Source organism: Tachyglossus aculeatus, chromosome 22 (genome assembly GCF_015852505.1).
Source record: "Tachyglossus aculeatus isolate mTacAcu1 chromosome 22, mTacAcu1.pri, whole genome shotgun sequence".
Lineage (NCBI taxonomy): Eukaryota > Metazoa > Chordata > Mammalia > Monotremata > Tachyglossidae > Tachyglossus > Tachyglossus aculeatus.
The window spans coordinates 54,430,082-54,449,871 of NC_052087.1; the positions used below are offsets into that span (position 1 = coordinate 54,430,082).

At 47.8% G+C, this 19,790-nt stretch overlaps 1 protein-coding gene across 2 annotated transcripts in view; it reads left to right on the top strand.

Moving 5' to 3' along the window:
• The window catches only part of CRACR2B (calcium release activated channel regulator 2B), a 53,567-nt gene that overhangs the window by 24,717 nt on the left and 9,060 nt on the right, over positions 1–19,790 (top strand). For both annotated transcript variants that reach the window (XM_038764298.1, XM_038764299.1), the window contains exons 6-9: positions 750–840; positions 10,178–10,270; positions 13,413–13,621; positions 19,226–19,297. In XM_038764298.1, coding sequence (XP_038620226.1) covers positions 750–840; positions 10,178–10,270; positions 13,413–13,621; positions 19,226–19,297 — 465 coding nt within the window. The remainder of the gene's footprint in view (positions 1–749; positions 841–10,177; positions 10,271–13,412; positions 13,622–19,225; positions 19,298–19,790) is intronic.

A 19,790-nucleotide genomic window follows, 5' to 3' on the forward strand; every position in this document is an offset into this window, starting at 1 on the left:
GAGCACTGTACTAAGCGCTTGGGAAGTCCAAGTTGGCAACATATAGAGACAGTCCCTACCCCACAGTGGGCTCACAGTCTAAAAGTCTTAACAAATGCCATCATTATTTTATTATTATTTATTTTCCCCTGATTGCCCCCATGAACGTAAGACTGATGGTACTCGTTAAGCGCTTACTCTGCGGCATTCATTCATTCAGTCGTATTTATTGAGCGCTTACTGTGTGCAGAGCACTGTTCTAAGTGCTTGGGAAGTATATATATATATATGCTTCCTGTATATATGTATATATGTTTGTACATATTTATTACCCTATTTATTTGTTTATTTATTTTACCTGTACATATCTATTCTATTTATTTTATTTTGTTAGTATGTTTGGTTTTGTTCTCTGTCTCCCCCTTTTAGACTGTGAGCCCACTGTTGGGTAGGGACTGTCTCTAGATGTTGCCAATTTGTACTTCCCAAGCGTTTAGTCCAGTGCTCTGCACACAGTAAGCGCTCAATAAATACGATTGATGATGATGATGATGAAGTCCAAGTTGGCAACATCTAGCGATGGTCCCTACCCGACAGTGGGCTCACAGGCTAGAAGACAGTGCGGCAGGCACTGTAGTAAGCGCTGGGGTTAGCCCCTGTCCCACATGGGGCTCGCGGTCTTTGTAGTAATAATAATAATGATGGCATTGGTTAAGCGCTTGCTATGTGCCAAGCACTGTGCTAAGCGCTTTCATCTCGGGGTCCGGCAGACGGGAGAGCGACCACGAGCGGGAGGTGCAGTGTCTCTACGAGGAGATGGAACAGCAGATCCGGGCCGAGCGGGACCGCTTCCAGAACCAGGTCCGGTCCCTTTCCCTTCCCATCCCATCCCATCCCTTCCCCGCCCCAGGCCCAGCTTCCCTGTCTATCCCACGCCCCTCCCAATCCCGTCCCACCCCCCCCGGGAAAATAAATAACGGATGTGTACTTAAGTGCTGTGGGACCGAGGGTGCGGTGACTATCAACAGCCAAAATCATCATGGGTATTTACTGAGCGCTCACTGTGTGTCCTTCCTACCTCACTGGGGGCAGGGAATGTGTCTGTTTATAATCATCATCAATCAATCAATCTTTTAGACAGTGAGCCCACTGTTGGGTAGGGACTGTCTCTATATGTTGCCAATTTGTACTTCCCAAGCGCTTAGTACAGTGCTCTGCACATAGCGCTCAATAAATACAATTGATGATGATCATCTGCCACGTGTGTACTGTGTGACCTTGGGCAAGTCACTTAACTTCCCTGGGCCTTTTAGACTGTGAGCCCACTGTTGGGTAGGGACTGTCTCTATATGTTGCCAATTTGTACTTCCCAAGCGCTTAGTACAGTGCTCTGCACACAGTAAGCGCTCAATAAATACGATCAATCGTATTTATTGAGCACTTACTGTGTGCAGAGCATAATAATAATTATTATGAGTATACACAGTAAGCGCTCAATGAATACGACCGAATGAATGAATGCCGCAGAGTAAGCGCTTAACGAGTACCGACAGTCATACGTTCGTGGGGGCAATCAGAGTATAATAATAATTGAGGTATCTGTTAAGCGTTTTGTGGCAGAGGCGGGATTCGAACCCATGCCCTCTGACTCCCGAGCCCGGGCTCTTTCCACTGAGCCACGCTGCTGTGCCAGCTGGGTTGGAGGAGGAGAGCAGCGAGGGGAGGTAGGAGGGGGCAAGGCGATGGAGGGCTTTAAATAATAATAATGACATTTATTGAGCGCTTATTATGTGCAGAGCACTGCCAGTGGTGAGGAGGAGTTTTTGTCTGAGGCGGAGGTGGATAATAATAATAATAATAATAATAATAATAATGATACAAGGTGATCAGGTTGTCCCAAGTGGGGCTCACAGTCTTAATTCCCATTTTACAGATGAGGGAACTGAGGCCCAGGGAAGTGAAGTGACTTGCCCAAAGTCACACAGCTGACAAGTGGCAGAGCCAGGATTTGAACCCCTGACCTCTGACTCCCAAGCCCGGGGTCTTTCCATTGAGCCACGCTTTTTACTGTGTGCTGGGCACTGTACTAAGCGCTGGGGTGGATACAAGCAAATCTGGCTAGACACAGTCCCGGCCCCACATACGTATTTATTACTCTATTTATTTATTTTATTTGTACATATTTATTCTATTTTATTTTGTTAATACGTTTTGTTTTCTTTTCCGTCTCCCCCTTCTAGACTGTGAGCCCGCTGTTGGGTAGGGACCATCTCTATATGTTGCCAACTTGGACTTCCCAAGCGCTTAGTACAGTGCTCTGCACACAGTAAGTGCTCAATAAAGACGATTGAATGAATGAACATAGGGCTCACCGCCTCAATCCCGTGGCTCAGTGGAAAAGAGCCCGGGTTTTGGAGTCAGAGGTCATGGGTTCATATCTCGGCTCTGCCAACTGTCAGCTGTGTGACTTTGGGCAAGTCACTTACCTTCTCTGGGCCTCAGTTACCTCATCTGTAAAATGGGGATTAAGACTGTGAGCCCCACGTGGGACACCTGATCACCTTGTAACCTCCCCAGCCCTTAGAACAGTGCTCTGCACATAGTAAGCGCTTAATAAATGCCCTCATCATTATTATTATTATTATTAATCCCCATTTTCCAGATGAGGTCCCTGAGGCACAGAGAAGTGAAGTGACTTGCCTAGGGTCACACAGCAGACAAGTGGCCGAGCTGGGATTAGAACCCATGACCTCCCGACTCCCAGGCTGGCGCTCTACAGAGAAGCAGCATGGCTCAGTGGAAAGAGTACGGGCTTTGGAGTCAGAGGTCATGGGTTCGAATCCCGGCTCCACCACAAGTCTGCTGTGTGACCTTGGGCAAGTCACTTAACTTCTCTGAGCCTCAGTTCCCTCATCTGTAAAAATGGGGATTAAGACTGTGAGCCCACGTGGGACAACGTGATCACATTTTATCCCCCCCAGCGCTTAGAACAGTGCTTTGCACATAGTAAGCGCTTAACAAATGCCATCATCATCATCATCATCATCAACGCCATGCTGTTTTTCCAAGTGTTGTTGCAGTGTATTCTCCAAAGCGTTTAGGACAGTGCTCTGCACACAGTAAGCGCTCAAGAAATACGGCTGAATGAATGAATAAATAGCCACAGACAATGACTCTCCCCTACTTCAAAGACTTATTGAAGGCCCACCTCCTCCAAGAAGCCTTCCCTGATGAAGCCCCGCTTTCCTCATCTCCCACTCCCTTCTGCGTCACCCTGACTCGCTCCCTTTCTTCAATCCCCTTCCCACCCCACACCGCTTAGGTCCAGACCCATCATTTATTTATTTCTATTCACATTCATTCATTCATTCATTCATTCACTCAATCGCATTTATTGAGCGCTTACTGTGTGCAGAGCACTGTACTAAGCGCTTGGGAAGTCCAAGTTGGCAACATATAGAGACAGTCCCTACCCAACAGCGGGCTCACAGTCTAGAAGGGGGAGACAGAGAACAAAATCAAACATATTAACAAAATAAAATAAATAGAATATTCACATCTGTCTCCCCATCTAGACTGTAAGCTCTCTGTGGGCCGGGAGCTATCTGTTATACTGTCCACTCCCAAGCGCTTAGTACAGTGCTCTGTACACAGTAAGTGCTCGATAAATACGATTGACTGCAAGAGCACTGTACTAGGCGCTTGGGAGAGGACAGTACAATGGATCCCAGTGGAGAGGGAGTAGGGGATGTGAGAGATGAGTCAGGGAAGTCGTCTTGGAGGAAATGGGATTTATTTATATTACATAATAATGTATAAATAAATGTAATATAAATAATAAGGCTTTGAAGAGGGGGAGAGTAACTGTTGGATGAGAGGGAGGGAGTTCGAGGCCAGAGGCAGGATGTGGGCGAGAGGTCGGCGGTGAGATAGGCGAGGTCAAAGTACAGAGAGAAGGTTGCCATTATTATTATTATTACTAATAATAGTAATAATAACATTTATTAGGCACTTACTATGTGTAAAGCACGGTTCTAAGTGCTGGGTAATAATAATGGCATTTGTTAAGCTCCTACTATGTGCAAAGCACTGTTCTAAGCACTGGGGGAATACAAGGTGATCAGGCTGTCCCACGTGGGGTTCACCATCTTAATAAGGTTGGAATTATTATTAATAATAATAATAATGATAACATTTATCAACAACATGTCAAAGACTGAACTCCTTGTCTTCCCTCCCAAACCTTGTCCTCTCCCTGACTTTCCCATCTCTGTTGACGGCACTACCATCCTTCCCGTCTCACAAGCCCGCAACCTTGGTGTCATCCTCGACTCCGCTCTCTCGTTCACCCCTCACATCCAAGTCGTCACCAAAACCTGTCGGTCTCAGCTCCGCAATATTGCCAAGATGCGCCCTTTCCTCTCCATCCACACCGCTACCCTGCTCGTTCAAGCTCTCATCCTAGCCCGTCTGGACTACTGCATCAGCCTTCTCTCTGATCTCCCATCCTCGTGTCTCTCTCCACTTCAATCCATACTTCATGCTGCTGCCCGGATTATCTTTGTCCAGAAACGCTCTGGGCATATTACTCCCCTCCTCAAAAATCTCCAGTGGCTACCAATCAATCTGCGCATCAGGCAGAAACTCCTCACCCTGGGCTTCAAGGCTGTCCAACCATCACCTCGCCCCCTCCTCCCTCCCGTCCCTTCTGTCCTTGTCCAGCCCAGCCCGCACCCTCCGCTCCTCTGCTGCTAATCTCTTCACCGTACCTCGTTCTCGCCTGTCCCGCCATCGACCCCCGGCCCACGTCATCCCCCGGGCCCGGAATGCCCCCAATCCCTCTGCCCATCCACCAAGCTCGCTCTCTTCCTCCCTTCAAGGCCCTACTGAGAGCTCACCTCCTCCAGGAGGCCTTCCCAGAGTGAGCCCCTTCCTTCCTCTCCCCCTCATCCCCCTCTCCATCCCCCCCATCTTACCTCCTTCCCTTCCCCACAGCACCTGTATATATGTATATATGTTTGTACATATTTATTACTCTATTTATCTTACTTGTACATATCTATTCTATTTATTTTATTTTATTAGTATGTTTGGTTTTGTTCTCTGTCTCCCCCTTCTAGACTGTGAGCCCACTGTTGGGTAGGGACTGTCTCTATATGTTACCAATTTGTACTTCCCAAGTGCTTAGTACAGTGCTCTGCACATAGTAAGTGCTCAATAAATACGATTGATGATGATGATGATGATTTATTAAGCACTTACTATGTGTAAAGCACGGTTCTAAGTGCTGGGTAATAATAATGGCATTTGTTAAGCTCCTACTACGTGCAAAGCACTGTTCTAAGCACTGGGGGAATACAAGGTGATCAGGCTGTCCCACGTGGGGCTCACCATCTTAATCCCCATTTTACAGATGAGGTAACTGAGGCTTAAGTGAGTTGCCCAAGGTCACACAGCAGACATGAGGCAGATCCGGGATTCGAACCCATGCCTTCTGACTCCCAAGCCCGGGCTCTTTCCACTGAGCCACGCTGCTGTGCCAGCTGGGTTGAGCTTAGAACAGGGCTTGGCACATAGTAAGCACTTAACAAATACCATCATCATCATCATCATCATCATCATCCAGAGAAGCAGCATGGCTCAATGGAAAGAGCCCGGGCTTTGGAGTCAGAGGTCATGGGTTCAAATCCCCGCTCCACCACTTGTCAGCTGGGTGACCTTGGGCAACTCACTTAAGCCTCAGTTACCTCATCTGTAAAATGGGGTTAAGATGGTGAACCCCACGTGGGACAGCCTGATCACCTTGTATTCCCCCAGTGCTTAGAACAGTGCTTTGCACATAGTAGGAGCTTAACAAATGCCATTATTATTTCACTTCTCTGGGCCTCAGTTCCCTCATCTGCAAAATGGGGATTAAGACCGGGGGCCCCACATGGGACAACCTGATCGCCTTGTATCCCCCCAGCGCTTAGAGCAGTGCTTTGCACAGAGTAAGCACTTAACAAAAGCCATCATTATTATTATTATCAAGGAGTTTGTGGAGGAATGGTAGGAGATAGATGGAGCGATAATGAGAGGGGGTCATGGGGCCAAGGGAAGATCAAGGGGTCCTCTCTCCTATCAATCAATTGTATTTATTGAGCGCTTACTGTGGGCAGAGCACTGTACTAAGCGCTTGGGAAGTACAAGTTGGCAACATATAGAGACAGTCCCTACCCAACAGTGGGCTCACAGTCTAAAAGACTAAAAGTCTGAAAGTCTCCTATCTCTTCCTTATCCCTCTGCTGGCTCCAGCCCCGCTCCAATCCCACTCCTCATGGAGTTTGTTCGGTGCCAGGGATAGAGAGGGAAGAGTCAGGGGATGTCGGGTGGTCTGTGCCGGGACACTGCGGGGAGAGTCAGAGATGGAGACTGTAAGCTTGTCTCTAGACTATAAGCTCGTCTCAAGACTGTAAGCTCATCTCTAAACTGTGTGGAGGGAATCAATCAATCAATCAATTGTATTTATTGAGCGCTTACTGTGTGCAGAGCACTGTACTAAGCGCTTGGGAAGTACAAGTTGGCAACATATAGAGACGGTCCCTACCCAACAGTGGGCTCACAGTCTAAGAGGGGGAGACAGAGAACAAAACCAAACATACTAACAAAATAAAAGAAATAGAATACACATGTACAAGTAAAATAAATAAATAAATAAATAGAGTAATAAATATGTACAAACATATATACAGGTGCTGTGGGGAAGGGAAGGAGGTAAGGTGGAGGGGGATGGAGGGGGGATGAGGGGGAGAGGAAGGAAGGGGCTCAGTCTGGGAAGGTCTCCTGGAAGAGGTGAGCTCTCAGTAGGGCCTTGAAGGGAGGAAGAGAGCTAGCTTGGCGGATGGGCAGAGGGATTGGGGGCATTCCAGGTCCGGGGGAGGATGTGGCCCGGGGGTCGATGGCGGGACAGGCGAGAACGAGAAGGAAAGAAGGAAAGAACGGGAAGGAACGGGCCTGCCAACTCCATTCATTTATTCATTCATTCAATCGTATTTATTGAGCGCTTACTGGGTGCAGAGCACTGGACTAAGCGCTTGGGAAGTCCAAGTTGGCCACATCTAGAGACAGTCCCTACCGAACAGCGGGCTCACAGTCTAGAAGGGGGAGACAGATAACAAAACGAAAGACCTGGACAGGTGTCAGGTCATCAGAATAAATCGAAATAAAGCTAGATGCACATCATTAACAAAATAGATAAATAGTAAATATGTGCAAGTCAAATAAATAGAGTAATAAATCTGTACAAACATATATACAGGTGCTGTGGGGAGGAGAAAGAGGTAGGGTGGGAGGGATGGGAGGAGGTCATGGGTTCAAATCTCGGCTCCGCCGAGCGTCAGCTGTGTGACTTTGGGCAAGTCACTTAACTTCTCAGTGCCTCAGTTCCCTCATCTGTAAAATGGGGATGAAGACTGTGAGCCCCCTGTGGGGACAACCTGATCACTTTGTAACCGCCCCAGTGCTTAGAACAGTGCTTTACACATAGTAAGCGCTTAATAAATGCCATTAACAAAAAAAAAAAGAGAGGAAAAAGGGGGCTCAGTCTGGGAAGGCCTCCTGGAGGAGGTGAGCTCTCTGTTGCACTGTATTCTCCCAAGCGCTCAGTCCAGTGCTCTGCACACAGTAAGCGCTCAATAAACAGCACTGATGATGACGGGGGAGAGTCAAGGGTGTTAGCGCATCGCTAAACATCAGTCCAATGTGCCTCTGTTGATCATTCAGCTAAGCAGTGGTATTTATTGAGTGCTTACTGTGTGCTGAGCTCCATGTTTAGGAGAGCTCAATATAACAGAGTCATCATCAATCATATTTATTGAGCGCTTACTGTGTGCAGAGCACTGTACTAAGCGCTTGGGAAGTACAAGTTGGCAACATATAGAGACAACCCCTACCCAACAGTGGGCTCACAGTCTAAAAGGGGGAGACAGAGAACAAAACCAAACATACTAACAAAATAAAATAAATAGAATAGATATGTACAAGTAAAATAAATAGAGTAACAAATATGTACAAACATATATACATATATACAGGACAAACATATATACATATATACAGGTGATAGACATGTTCCTTGTCCACAGTGAGCTTGCAGTCTTGAGAGGGACACAGACATTAAAATAAATGAGGACCAGCACGGCCGAGTGGAAAGAGCACAGGCCTGGGAGTTAGAAGGACCTGGGTTCTAATCCCGGCTCTGCCACATGTGTACTGTGTGACCTTGGGCAAGTCACTTAACTTCCCTGGGCCTCAGTAACCTCATCTGGAATATGGGGTTTGAGGGTGAGCCCCATGTGGGACAGGGACTGTGTACAACCTGATTAATTTGTATCTACCCCAGTGCTTAGAACAGTGCCTGGCCCATAGTAAATATCAAAAGTACCATAATAATAATGATAATAATAATGAACTGATGGATCTGGACATAATAATAATAATAATTCATTCATTCACTCATATTTATTGAGCGCTTACTGTGTGCAGAACACCGTACTAAGCGCTTGGGAAGTACAAGTTGGCAACACATAGAGACGGTCCCTACCCAACAGTGGGCTCACAGTCTAGAAAGGGGAGACAGAACAAAGCATATTAACAAAATAAAATAAATAGAATAAATATGCACGAATAAAATAGAGTAATAAATTCATACAAACATATACATATATACATAATATAATTATCATCATCATCATGGTATTAAGCACTTACTATGTGCCGGGCATTGTTCTAAGTGCTGATTAGCGGTGCCCATCCCCACGCTTAGTACAGTGCCTGGCACATAGTAAGCATTTAACAGACACTATTATAATTAGAGAAGCAGCATGGCTCAGTGGAAAGAGCACAGGCTTTGGAGTCAGAGGTCATGGGTTCAAATCCTGACTCTGCCCATTATCAGCTGTGTGACTTTGGGCAAGTCACTTCACTTCTTTGGGCCCCAGTGACCTCATCTGTCAAATGGGGATGAAGCCTGTGAGCCCCCCGTGGGACAACCTGATCACCTTGTAATCTCCCCAGCGCTTAGAACAGTGCTTTGCACATAGTAAGCGCTTAATAAATGCCATCATTATTATTATTATTAATAAATGCCATCATTAGTAGTAGTAGTATTACAACTAGAGAGTTGGGTTGGACATAGTCCCCACATGTTTGGTTTTGTTCTCTGTCTCCCCCTTTTAGACTGTGAGCCCACTGTTGGGTAGGGACTGTCTCTATATGTTGCCAATTTGTACTTCCCAAGCGCTTAGTACAGTGCTCTGCACATAGTAAGCGCTCAGTAAATACGATTGATGATGATGATTGATGATTTTGGGGCTGGGGGGGTGAATCGAAGGAGCAAATCCAAGGACAAGGACGACGCAGAAGGGAGGAGGGGAAATGAGGATTTGTTTGGGGAATCAATCAATCGTATTTATTGAGCACTTACTGTGTGCAGAGCATTGTACTAAGCGCTTGGGAAGTACAAGTTGGCAACATATAGAGACGGTGTCGACCCAACAGTGGGCTGGAAGGCTGAATCCCGGCCACGCTGCCACCCAGGAGGTGACAGTGGCCGTGCCGGACCAGTCTCCCCACCCACCCCAATGTCGTATTTATTGAGCACTTACTGTGTGCAGAGCACTGGACTAAGCGCTTGGGAAGTACAAGTTGGCAACATATAGAGACGGTCCCTACCCAACAGTGGGCCGGAAGGCTGAATCCCGGCCACGCTGCCACCCAGGAGGTGACAGTGGCCGTGCCGGACCAGTCTCCCCACCCCCCCCCAATCAATTGTATTTATTGAGCGCTTACTGTGTGCAGAGCACTGTACTAAGCGCTTGGGAAGTACAAGTTGGCAACATATAGAGACAGTCCCGACCCAACAGTGGGCCGGAAGGCTGAATCCCGGCCACGCTGCCACCCAGGAAGTGACAGTGGCCGTGCCGGACCAGTCTCCCCCCACCCCACCACCACCAATCAATTGTATTTATTGAGCGCTTACTGTGTGCAGAGCACTGGACTAAGCGCTTAGGAAGTACAAGTTGGCAACATATAGAGACAGTCCCTACCCAACAGTGGGCCGGAAGGCTGAATCCCGGCCACGCTGCCACCCAGGAGGTGACAGTGGCCGTGCCGGACCAGTCTCCCCACCACCCCGCCGACCCCCTCGCCCTCTCTGTAGGATGCTTCCCATCAGGATCGCAGCGCCGCTCTGCAGAGGGTGTTGCACAGCAAGGAGCAGGAGCTGGAGACCCTAGGCCAGCAGCAGGGGAAGGTGAGCGACGGCGGGGAGCCCAGGGTCGAGGCTGGGGGCTGGGGGGGTCGCCTCTACCCTTCCCCATTTCTCTGCTCCGGTCCCCATGGGCCCCTGGAGCGGCCCCCCGCACCCCCTTGCTGGGCAGGGCTGGCCAATCAGAGCCTTGAGCATCACGGGTGTCAATCAATCAATCAATCATATTCATTCATTCATTCATTCAATCGTATTTATTGAGCGCTTACTGTGTGCAGAGCACTGGACTAAGCGCTTGGGAAGTACAGGTTGGCTACAAAGCACTGTTCTAAGCACTGGAATAATAGTGGTTTTTTGAAGCACTTACTATGTGCGAAGCACTGTTCCTAATAATAATAATGATGGTGATGGTATTTGTTGAGCACTTACTGTGTGCAGAGCACTGTACTAAGCGCTTGGGAAGTGTCAATATTTGCCTATGGGTGGGGGCCGCGCTGGGCCAGTCTGCCACCTGCTTGAGCCATTTAGGGGGTGGACGGGAACCCAGGTGTCCTTGGGGTCCCAGAGCTCCAGCTTTCGGGCCCAGCATGGCGGACTCTCGTCTATCTGGCAGGCCCACCTCTTCCCGACCTCAGTTTACCCACCTGCATAATGGGGCAACTCCCTTTCAAGAGAAGCAGTGCGGCTCAGTGGAAAGAGCCCGGGCTTGGGAGTCAGAGGTCAACGGTTCTAATCCCGGCTCTGCCCCTTGCCAGCTGTGTGACCTTGGGCAAGTCACGTCACTTCTCCGGGCCTCAGTGACCCCATCTGTAAAATGGGGATGAAGACTGGGAGCCCCACGTGGGACAACCTGATCACCTTGTATCCTCCCCAGCGCTTAGAACAGTGCTTGGCACAGAGTAAGCGCTTAACAAAAGCCATTATTATGATTAATTTATTTTATGTTATTTTGTTAGTATGTTTGGTTTTGTTCTCTGTCTCCCCCTTTAAGAATGTGAGCCCACTGTTGGGTAGGGACTGTCTCTATATGTTGCCAATTTGTACTTCCCAAGCGCTTAGTCCAGTGCTCTGCACATAGTAAGCGCTCAATAAATACGATTGATGATGATGATAATGATGATTATTATCTACCATCCCCTGAGGCAACAGGAATGATTCAGGCAGGTGGGAGGGGGGTGGCAGCTACAATGCCCTGGGCAGCCTTGGCCTGTGCCCGGCTCTGCCAATTATCATCAATCGTATTTATTGAGCGCTTACTGTGTGCAGAGCACTGTACTAAGCGCTTATAACATTTGTTAAGCACTTACTATGTGCAAAGCACTGTTCTAAGCGCTGGGGGGAATCCAGTGTGATGAGGTTGTCCCACGTGGGGCTCACAGTCAATCCCCATTTTACAGATGAGGTAGCTGAGGCTCAGAGAAGTTAAGTGACTTACCCAAGGTCACGCAGCAGATAAGTGGCAGAGTCGGGAATCGAACCCATGACCTCTCACTCCAAAGCCCGGGCTCTTTCCACTGAGCCACGCTGCTGATATCTGGCCAATTGCCAGCTGGGTGACTTGGGGCAAGTCACTTCACTTCTTTGGGCCTCAGTTCCCTCATCTGTCAAATGGGGATGAAGACTGTGAGCCCCCCCGGGGGACAACCTGATCACCTTGTAACCTCCCCAGTGCTTAGAACAGTGCTTGGCACAGAGTAAGCGCTTAATAAATGCTATCATTATTATTATTATAATAATAATCTTACCTCCTTCCTACCATCCTACCTTCCTACCTCCTACCATCTTACCTCCTTCCCTTCCCCACAGCACCTGTATTTATGTATATATGTTTGTACCTATTTATTACTCTATTTATTTATTTATTTTGCTTGTACATATCTATTCTATTTATTTTATTTTGTTAGTAGGTTTGGTTTTGTTCTCTGTCTCCCCCTTTTAGACTGTGAGCCCACTGTTGGGTAGGGACTGTCTCTATATGTGGCCAATCTGTACTTCCCAAGCGCTTCGTACAGTGCTCTGTACATACTAAGCGCTCAATAAATACAATTGATTGATTGATTGATTGATGTGGCAGAGTCGGTATTCGAACCCATGACCTCTCACTCCAAAGCCCGTGCTCTTTCCACTGAGCCACGCTGCTGATATCTGGCCAATTGCCAGCTGGGTGACTTTGGGCAAGTCACTTCTCTGGGCCTCAGTTCCCTCATCTGTCAAATGGGGATGAAGACTGTGAGCCACCGTGGGACAACCTGATCACCTTGTAACCTCCCAGCGCTTAGAACAGTGCTTTGCACACTGTAAGCGCTTAATAAATGCTATCATTATTATTATTATTATAATAATCTACCTCCTTCCTACCATCCTACCTTCCTACCTCCTACCATCTTACCTCCTTCCCTTCCCCACAGCACCTGTATATATGTATATATGTTTATACATATTTATTACTCTATTTATTTATTTTACTTGTACATATCTATTCTATTTATTTTATTTTGTTAGTAGGTTTGGTTTTGTTCTCTGTCTCCCCCTTCTAGACTGTGAGCCCACTGTTGGGTAGGGACTGTCTCTATATGTGGCCAATCTGTACTTACCAAGCGCTTAGTACAGCGCTCTGCACATAGTAAGCGCTCAATAAATACGATTGATTGATTGATTGATGTGGCAGAGTCAGGATTCAAACCCATGACCTCTCACTCCAAAGCCCCGTGCTCTTTCCACTGAGCCACGCTGTTGATATCTGGCCAACTGGCAGCTGGGTGACTTGGGGCAAGTCACTTCTCTGGGCCTCAGTTCCCTCATCTGTCAGATGGGGATGAAGACTGTGAGCCCCCCGGGGGACAACCTGATCACCTTGTAACCTCCCCAGCGCTTAGAACAGTGCTTTGCACACAGTAAGCGCTTAATAAATGCTATCATTATTATCGTTATTATTACTGGAAGCCACCCAGAGGGGAGAGCCCAGACCGAGGCCTGCTGTCTGACTTTCCTTCTGGCTTCCATCATCATCAATCGTATTTATTGAGCGCTTACTATGTGCAGAGCACTGGACTAAGCGCTTGGGAAGTACAAATTGGCAACATCTAGAGACAGTCCCTACCCAACAGTGGGCTCACGGTCTAAAAGCTGATGTTCTCCCGTGTCTTTCTGGGGTGGGGTCCTCCCCCCGGCGTGTCCGCGTGTCCAGCTGGAGCAGGAGCTGCGGGAGCTGAGCCGGAGGCAGGCGGCGGCCCAGGTGGACAACGCCCGGCTGCAGCGCCAGAACCAGGAGCTCCGGGCCGAACTGGAGCGGAACCGGGCCGAACTGGACCAGAACCGGGACCAACTGGACGCCACCCGGGACCAGCTCCGCAGCCTGCAGCAGGAGGCCCGGCTGGAGAATGAACAGAGGCACAGGTGCCGCTGCAGGGGCACGCTGGGCTGGGCCGGGGCCCGCAGGGGCCGGACACCTGAGGTCTCTCCCTGTCTTCCAAGTGATCATCATCAATCGTATTTATTGAGCGCTTACTATGTGCAGAGCAGTGGACTAAGCGCTTGGGAAGTACAAACTGGCAACCTCTATGTCTCTATGTGTTGCCAATTTGTACTTCCCAAGCGCTTAGTACAGTGCTCTGCACATAGTAAGCGCTCAATAAATACGATTGATTGATTGATTGATTGATTGATTGATATAGAGACAGTCCCTACCCAACAGTGGGCTCACAGTCTAAGAGGGGGAGACAGAGAACAAAACCAAACATACTAACAAACTAACAACACCCTGTCGGTGCCTCAGTTTCCTCACTTGCTTGCCTCCAACCCGGGGGTGGGATTCATTTAGAGAAGCCGCGTGGCTCAGTGGAAAGAGCACGGGCTTTGGAGTCAGAGGTAATGGGTTCAGAGTCAGCTGGGTGACTTTGGGCAAGTCGCTTCACTTCTTTGGGCCCCAGTGACCCCATCTGTCAAATGGGGATGAAGACTGTGAGCCCCCCGTGGGACAACCTGATCACCTTGTAACCTCCCCAGCGCTTAGAACAGTGCTTTGCACATAGGAAGTGCTTAATAAATGCCGTCATTATTATTATCCCCTTTTAGACTGTGAGCCCACTGTTGGGTAGGGACTGTCTCTATGTGTTGCCGATTTGTACTTCCCAAGCGCTTTGTACAGTGCTCTGCACACAGTAAGCGCTCAATAAATACGATTGATGATGATGATGATGATTATCATATATGTATATATGTTTGTACATATTTATTACTCTATTTTACTTGTACATATCTATTCTGTTTATTTTATTTTGTTAGTATGTTTGGTTTTGGTCTCTGTCTCCCCCTTTTAGACTGTGAGCCTGCTGTTGGGTAGGGACCGTCTCTAGATGTTGCCAACTTGGACTTCCCAAGCGCTTAGTACAGTGTTCTGCACACAGTAAGTGCTCAATAAATACGATTGATGATGATTAGCCTCTAGACTGGAAGTTTGTTGTGGGCAGGGGCTATGTCTGTTGTCCTCTCCCATTCATTCAATCATATTTATTGAGCGCTTACTGTGTGCAGAGCACTGTACTAAGCGCTTGGGAAGTACAAGTTAGCAACATCTAAAGACGGTCCCTAGTAATAATAATAATGATGGCATTGATTAAGCGCTTACTATGTGCCAAGCACTGTTCTAAGCACTGGGGAGGATACAAGGTGATCAGGTTGTCCCACTTGGGGCTCACAGTCTTAATCCCCATTTACAGATGAGGTAACTGAGGCCCAGAGAAGTTAAATGACTTGCCCGAAGTCACACAGCAGACATGTGGCGGAGCCAGGATTTGAACCCATGACCTCTGACTCCAAAGCCCGGGTTCTTTCCACTGAGCCATGCTGCTTCTCATGGGATGGGATGGGATGGGAGAATGGGAATCCCATCTTCAGGATGGGATTCACTATTATTATTAGCCTCTAGACTGGAAGTTTGTTGTGGGCAGGGGCTATGTCTGTTGTCCTCTCCCATTCATTCATTCATTCAATCATATTTATTGAGCGCTTACTGAGCGCAGAGCACTGTACTAAGCGCTTGGGAAGTACAAGTTGGCAACATCTAGAGACGGTCCCTACCCAACAGCGGGCTCACAGTCTAGAAGGGGGGGGACAGACAACAAAACAAAACATGTGGACGGGTGTCAGGTCATCAGAATAAATAGAAATAAAGCTAGATGCACATCATTAAGAAAATAAATAGAATAGTAAATATGTACAAGTAAAATAAATAGAGTAATAAATCTGCACAAATATATATACAGGTGCTGTGGGGAGGGGAAGGAGGTATGGCCGGGGGGATGGGGAGGAGGAGAGGAAAAAGGGGGCTCAGTCTGGGAAGGCCTCTCCCTGGGAAGTTCTCTCCCTGTAATAATAATAATAATAATAATAATAATAATGGCATTCATGAAGTGCTTACTATATGCAAAGCACTGTTCTAAGCGCTGGGGGGAATACCAGGTGATCAGGTTGTCCCACGTGGGGCTCACAGTCTTCATCCCCATTTTACAGGTGAGGTCACTGAGGCTCCAAGAAGTTAAGTGACTTGCCCAAGGTCACACAGCAGACACGTGGTGGAGCCGGGATTCGAACCCATGACCTCTGACTCCAAAGCCCGGGCTCTTTCCACTGAGCCAAGCTGCTTCTGTTATCCAAGTGATGCCCCTGTCAGTGCCTCAGTTTCCTCACTTGCCTGCCTCCAACCCAGGGATGGGATACGTTATTATTATTAGCCTCTAGACTGGACGTTTGTTGTGGGGAGGGGCTATGTCTGTTGTATTCTTCCAAGCGCTTAGTACAGTGCTCTACATTTAGTAAGCACTCAGTAAATACCTTGGATGATGATAATAATAGCGTGGCTTAGTGGCAAGAGCCCGGGCTTGGGAATCAGAGGCAGTGGGTTCAATTCCCGTCTCTGCCACTTAATAATAATAATAATAATAATAATAATAATGTTGGTATTTGTTAAGCGCTTACTATGTGCAAAGCACTGTTCTAAGCGCTGGGGTAGATACAAGGTGATCAGGTTGTCCCACGTGGGACTCACAGTTTTCATCCCCATTTTACAGATGAGGGAACTGAGGCCCAGAGAAGTGAAGTGACTTGCCCAAAGTCACACAGCTGACAATCAATCAATCAATCATATTTATTGAGCGCTTACTATGTGCAGAGCACTGTACTAAGCGCTTGGGAAGTACAAATTGGCAACACATAGAGACAGTCCCTACCCAACAGTGGGCTCACAGTCTAAAAGGGGGAGACAGAGAACAAAACCAAACATACCAACAAAATAAAATAAATAGGATAGAAATGTACAAGTAAAATAAATAAATAAATAGAGTAATAAATCTGTACAACCATATATACATATATACAGGTGCTGTGGGGAAGGGAAGGAGGTAAGATGGGGGGATGGAGAGGGGGAGGCGGGGGAGAGGAGGGAAGGGGCTCAGTCTGGGAAGGCCTCCTGGAGGAGGTGAGCTCTCAGCAGGGCCTTGAAGGGAGGAAGAGCGCTAGCTTGGCGGATGGGCAGAGGGATTGGGGGCATTCCGGGCCCGGGGGATGATGTGGGCCGGGGGTCGATGGCGGGACAGGCGAGAAGGAGGTACGGTGAGGAGATTAGCGGCGGAGGAGCGGAGGGTGCGGGCTGGGCTGGAGAAGGACAGAAGGGAGGTGAGGTAGGAGGGGGCAAGGTGATGGAGTGACAAGTGGCAGAGCCGGCATTTGAACCCACAACCTCTGACTCCAAAGCCCGGGCTCTTTCCACTGAGCCACGCTTCCTTCTCCTGCCACTTATCTGCAGTGTGACCTTGGGCAAGCCACTTCAGCATGGCTTAGTGGAAAGAGCCCGGGCTTTGCAGTCAGAGGTCAGGGGTTCAAATCCCGGCTCCACCAATTGTCAGCTGGGTGACTTTGGGTGACTATGTGCTTTGCACATAGTAAGTGCTTAATAAATGCTATCATTATTATTATTATTCTCTGGGCCTCAGTTACCTCATCTGTAAAATGGGGATTAAGACCGTGAGCCCCCCGTGGGACAACCTGATCACCTTGTAACCTCCCCAGCTCTTAGAACAGTGCTTTGCACATAATAATAATAATAATAATAATAATAATAATAATAATAATAATGGCATTTATTAAGCGCTTACTACATGCAAAGCACTGTTCTAAGCACTGGGGAGGTTACAAGGTGATCAGGTTGTCCCACGGAGGGCTCACAGTTTTAATCCCCATTTTACAGATGAGGTAACTGAAGCACAGAGAAGTTAAGTGACTTGCCCAAAGTCACACAGCTGACAATTGGCAGAGCTTACATAGTAAGCACTTAATAAATGCCATTATTATTATTATTCTCTGGGCCTCAACTACCTCCTCTGTAAAATGGGGATTAAGACCGTGAGCCCCACGTGGGACAACCTGGTTACCTTGTATCTACCCCAGTGCTTAGAACAGTGCTTTGCACATAGTAAAGCGCTCAACAAATGCCATCATCATTATCAAGCACTTAGTACAGTGCTATGCTCCCAGTAAGCACTCAATAAATATGATTGAATGAACTGTGGCATTTGTTAAGCGCTTACTCTGTGCCAGGCACTATACTAGATGCCAGGTGGATACAGTGCAAATCGGGTTAGACACAGCCTGTCCCCCGTGGGGCTCACAGTCCCAATCCCCATTTTACAGAGGAGGGAACTGAGGCCCAGAGAAGTGAAGCGACTTGCCCAAGGTCGCTCAGCGGATAAGTGGCGGAGCCGGGATTAGACCCGGACTTTATCCACGAGGCCCCGCTGCTTCTCTAGTGATGATCGTGATGTTGCCAACTTGTACTTCCCAAGCGCTTAGTACAGTGCTCTGCACACAGTAAGCGCTCAATAAATACGATTGATTGATTGATGCCGGCTCCGCCAGTTGTCGGCTGTGTGACTCTGGGCAAGTCGCTTAACTTCTCTGTGCCTCAGTTACCTCATCTGTAAAATGGGGATTAAAACCGTGAGCCCCCCGTGGGACAACCTGATCACCTTGTAACCTCCCCACCACTTAGAACAGTGCTTTGCACGTAGTAAGCGCTTAATAAATACCATCATCATTATTCTTTTAGACTGTGAGCCCACTGTTGGGTAGGGACTGTCTCTATATGTTGCCAACTTGTACTTCCCAAGCGCTTAGTACAGTGCTCTGCACACAGTAAGCGCTCAATAAATACCATTGATTGATTGATTGATTGATGATGAGGAGGACTGAATTTATTGAGCACTTACTAGAGAAGCAGCGTGGCTCAACGGAAAGAGCCCGGGCTTGGGAGTCAGTGATCATGGGTTCTAATTCTGGCCTCACCACTTAATAATAATAATGGCATTTATTAAGCGCTTACTATGTGCAAAGCACTGTTCTAAGCACTGGGGAGATTACAAGGTGATCAGGTTGGCCCACGGGGGGCTCACAGTCAATCACCATTTTACAGATGAGGTAACTGAGGCCCAGAGAAGTGAAGTGACTTGCCCAAAGTCACACAGCTGACAAGTGGCGGAGCCGGGATTTAAACCCATGACCTCTGACTCCAAAGCCCCGGCTCTTTCCGCTGAGCCACTCACTTGTCAGCTGTGTAAGCACACAGTAAAGGCTTAACAAATACCATTATTATTATCATCATTATTTTTATTACTTGCCTTCTCTGGGCCTCAGGGACCTATTGACGGTACTGACACTTGTCTACTTCATCAATCGTATTTATTGAGCGCTTACTATGTGCAGAGCGCTGTACTAAGCGCTTGGTCTACTTGTTTTGTTGCCTGTCTCCCCCTTTTAGACTGTGAGCCCATTGTTGGGTCGGGACTGTCTACCTGTTGCCGAATTGTACTTTCCAAGCGCTCAGTACAGTGCTCTGCCCACAGTAAGCGCTCAATAAATACGATTGAATGAATGAATGAATGAATGAATGAGTGCAAAGCACTGTTCTAAGCGCTTATCTCTCCCCGTCTCTCCCCCAAACCCCTGCAGAGACGTGGTCATGGTCTCGAAGAACATGCAGAAGGAGAGACAGAGCCTCCTGCGCCAACTGGAGCTGCTCAGGTACCCGGCGTGGAGCGGGCAGGGGAGCATAGTTCAGTGCTAAGCGCTTAGTACAGTGATTTGCACCCAGTAAACACTCGATACCTGATCTCCTTGTAACCTCCCCACGCTTTCTAGGCCGTGAGCCCGCCGTTGGGTAGGGACCGTCTCTCAGTGTTGCCAACTTGGACCTCCCAAGCGCTTAGTACAGCGCTCTGCACACAGGAAGCGCTCAATAAATACGATTGATGGATTGATTGATTGCTCTGCACACAGTAAGCGCTCAATAAATCCGATTGAATGAAGGAATGAATAAATATGATTGAATGAATGCACACAGTAAGCGCTCAATAAATCCGATTGAATGAAGGAATGAATAAATATGATTGAATGAATGCACACAGTAAGCGCTCAATAAATCCGACTGAATGAAGGAATGAATAAATATGATTGAATGAATGCACGCAGTAAGCGCTCAATAAATACGACTGAATGAAGGAATGAATAAATATGA